Source organism: Anoplolepis gracilipes, chromosome 10 (assembly GCF_047496725.1).
Source record: "Anoplolepis gracilipes chromosome 10, ASM4749672v1, whole genome shotgun sequence".
NCBI lineage: Eukaryota > Metazoa > Arthropoda > Insecta > Hymenoptera > Formicidae > Anoplolepis > Anoplolepis gracilipes.
Genome location: NC_132979.1, coordinates 12,482,805 through 12,485,439, shown reverse-complemented (window position 1 = coordinate 12,485,439; position 2,635 = coordinate 12,482,805). Strand labels below are relative to the sequence as shown.

Genomic DNA, 2,635 nt, shown 5'->3' with positions numbered 1-2,635 from the left:
GACCTCCCTCCTAATGGTTCTTTGGTGCCGCCCCTGGTACACAATTTCCCTGTCCTTGAAGTAATCCCATATGACTTCTTGTATATACGCGGAGACTCTGTGATAATTCAGGGCCCCGCCTATCCCTTCCCAGGGAAGGGTGTTAAATGCGTTGGCGATGTCAAGAGACACCGCCACCACCATCCTCCCCCTCTCCATGGCTTGTTCCGCGAGGGTCTTCACGCGCATGATTGCGTCGATCGTTGATAGACCCTCGCGGAACCCGAACTGGCGTTTAGCCAGGTCGGGACCACTCCGGGACAGGTGCCTCCTCAGGCGGGCAGCGATAATTCTCTCAAACAGTTTGCCCGCTTCATCGAGGAGGCAGATGGGGCGGTACGCGGAGGGAGATCCAGCCGGCTTCCCCTCTTTGGGGAGCAGCACCATCCGCGCTTTCTTCCATTCCCTAGGGAACTCCTCCTTTTTCAGGCACTCTGTAAAGAGCTGCCTGATCAGCCCTGATGTGACCTCCGCGGTCAAGGCCAGCGCTCTGGCGGGAATTCCGTCCAGACCCGGGGCCATTTTCTTGCCTCGGATCTTTCTGACCTCCCGCATGAGCTCATCCTCGTCGACCCCCAGGTCTTCTGTCCAGGGGGCGCGTTCGACCATCCGATATCGAAAGATATCATCGGTGCGACTTGCGCCCCCTGGGAAGAGGGTGGATACCACCCTCTTCAGCATCTGTGGATCTAATTTCTCGGCGATCGGTGGGCCGCCCGCACTGAGTTTTTTTCGAGCGATTTTGTACGGGCGCCCCCACGGATCGCCGTCAATCGATTGGATGAGCTCATCCCAAGCCCTGGCCTTGGCCGCTTTAATGGCCCGCTGAAGGGTTTTCTTTGCACTTATGTATGCCTCCCTCAGCGGTGCCGCCATTTGGGCTCCGTCCCGTCTTCTCATTTGTCGCGTGTATTGGCGGCGCTCCCTATTGCACGCTGAACGTAGTTCCGCGAGCTCAGACGACCACCAATACACGCTTCTCTTCAGGGGGGCGACTCTTCTCCGGGGCATTGACGCATCGCAAAGATCCGTCAATATTTCCCGGAGCCGATCCGCCCCCTCGTTTACATCCATGACGGGACGAGCCATTTCTTCTGTCGCCGACTTGGCAATGGCGGCTGCCATTAGGAGGTCACGGTCCATCCTTTTCAAACACCATTCCCGTGGGCGTGTACCCCTCCTTTCGGTGGGCCTCCCCGGCATGGCACCCATGGACGGGTCGAAGACGTCGAACCTAATGTATTTGTGGTCAGACATTGTCTCCGTAGTCCACAACGCGCCAAACAGAGACCATGCGCGTGACACGGGGGCATCCAAAGGTCACATCTATGATAGACCCCCCACTGCCGCGAACACATGTGAGGACCCGACCCTGGTTTAATATTGCCAGGTCGAGCTCCTCGGCCCACTCTTCTAGGGTTGTGCCTCTCGTATCGGTTACCAAAGACCCCCAAGCATGCGATTTCGCATTGGGGTCCCCAGCAACCAGAACCGGACGAGGCAGGAACCGCCTGACGACGTGTCCCACCCCGTCCAGCACCCTTTCCAAATTGGCACAACCCCTGTTTGGTGAGGCGTACACCCCCACAACTAGTACTTCCCCCCACATGGCGGCCACAAAGCCCCTTCCCCTCGCCACAGGAGCGAAAGGAAGGGAGCCCGGCCGGCCACTGGACATTATGACGACCGAGCCGCTCTCGTCCCCCGCCCAAATTGTTTTGTTCGGGGGAACCGAGCACGGCTCAGCCGCCACCACCAGGTCTATCGACCACTCCGCCGCGTGCTGACACAACATGTCCTGCGCAGCGGCGGAGTGGTTCAAATTGGCCTGGAGGACGCGATGAACAGTCATTTACGACGTGTCCATCGCCCCCTCCAGACTTCTACCCTTGCTATTGCTTGTTCCCCCTTTTTCCTCTGCTATTGCAGGGGGGGTGGGTTTTACCTCTTTCCCAATGTTTGGGGAGGATGCTTTCTTGGGTTTTCCCTTTTTGCCTTCTTTGTTTTGCGGCAGGGGTTGTGGCTTGAGTGATCCCCCCTCCGCACCTTCCTTTTTCTTGTCTTTGGCCTTATTCTTGTTGTCCGGCTTAGATTTGGTTCCTGTTTTCCCTTTTTTCCCCCTATTTTCTCTTCCTTTGAACGTTGAGGATAGGGGGCAGGCCTTTCCACCCATTCTATGCCTCTCGTCACCGCCCTTTGCGATGCACAGGAGGCATCGTGGTGTGGACTCGCATGATGCGGCTTTGTGTCCCGACTGACCGCATCTGTAACATATGTCACTGCGGTCCTCCGGGGCAGTGCATTTAGCTTTTACATGGCCAAATGCCATGCATCGGTGGCACTGGAGTGGTCGAGATTCCAGCGCCACCACCCTGGCCATTGTCTATCCCACTCTTATCTTCCCTGCCTTGGTCAGCTTCTGGGCCGCTGCCTTCGGGCATTTGACCCATATCATCCACAGGCCTTCTGGTGCTTTCCTCATTAGGCCCGTTTTAACTTCTCTTTCGGGAACTCCTCCTTCCTCTGCCACCACCTTCGCTACTTTATTCATGGTGGCCGCGTCGTCCAGACCAATGATCCGCAATTCCGACATCGC

The 2,635-nt window shown here is 57.2% G+C and overlaps 1 protein-coding gene across 1 annotated transcript; it reads right to left on the bottom strand.

Annotated features, from left to right (window-relative positions):
- Positions 1-1,288: 1,288 nt before the first annotated feature.
- LOC140670688 (uncharacterized) lies at positions 1,289-1,891 on the bottom strand. The gene has a single exon (XM_072901404.1). The coding sequence runs from the start codon at positions 1,889-1,891 to the stop codon at positions 1,289-1,291; it is 603 nt and encodes a 200-aa protein (XP_072757505.1).
- Between the last annotated feature and the right edge of the window lie 744 nt (positions 1,892-2,635).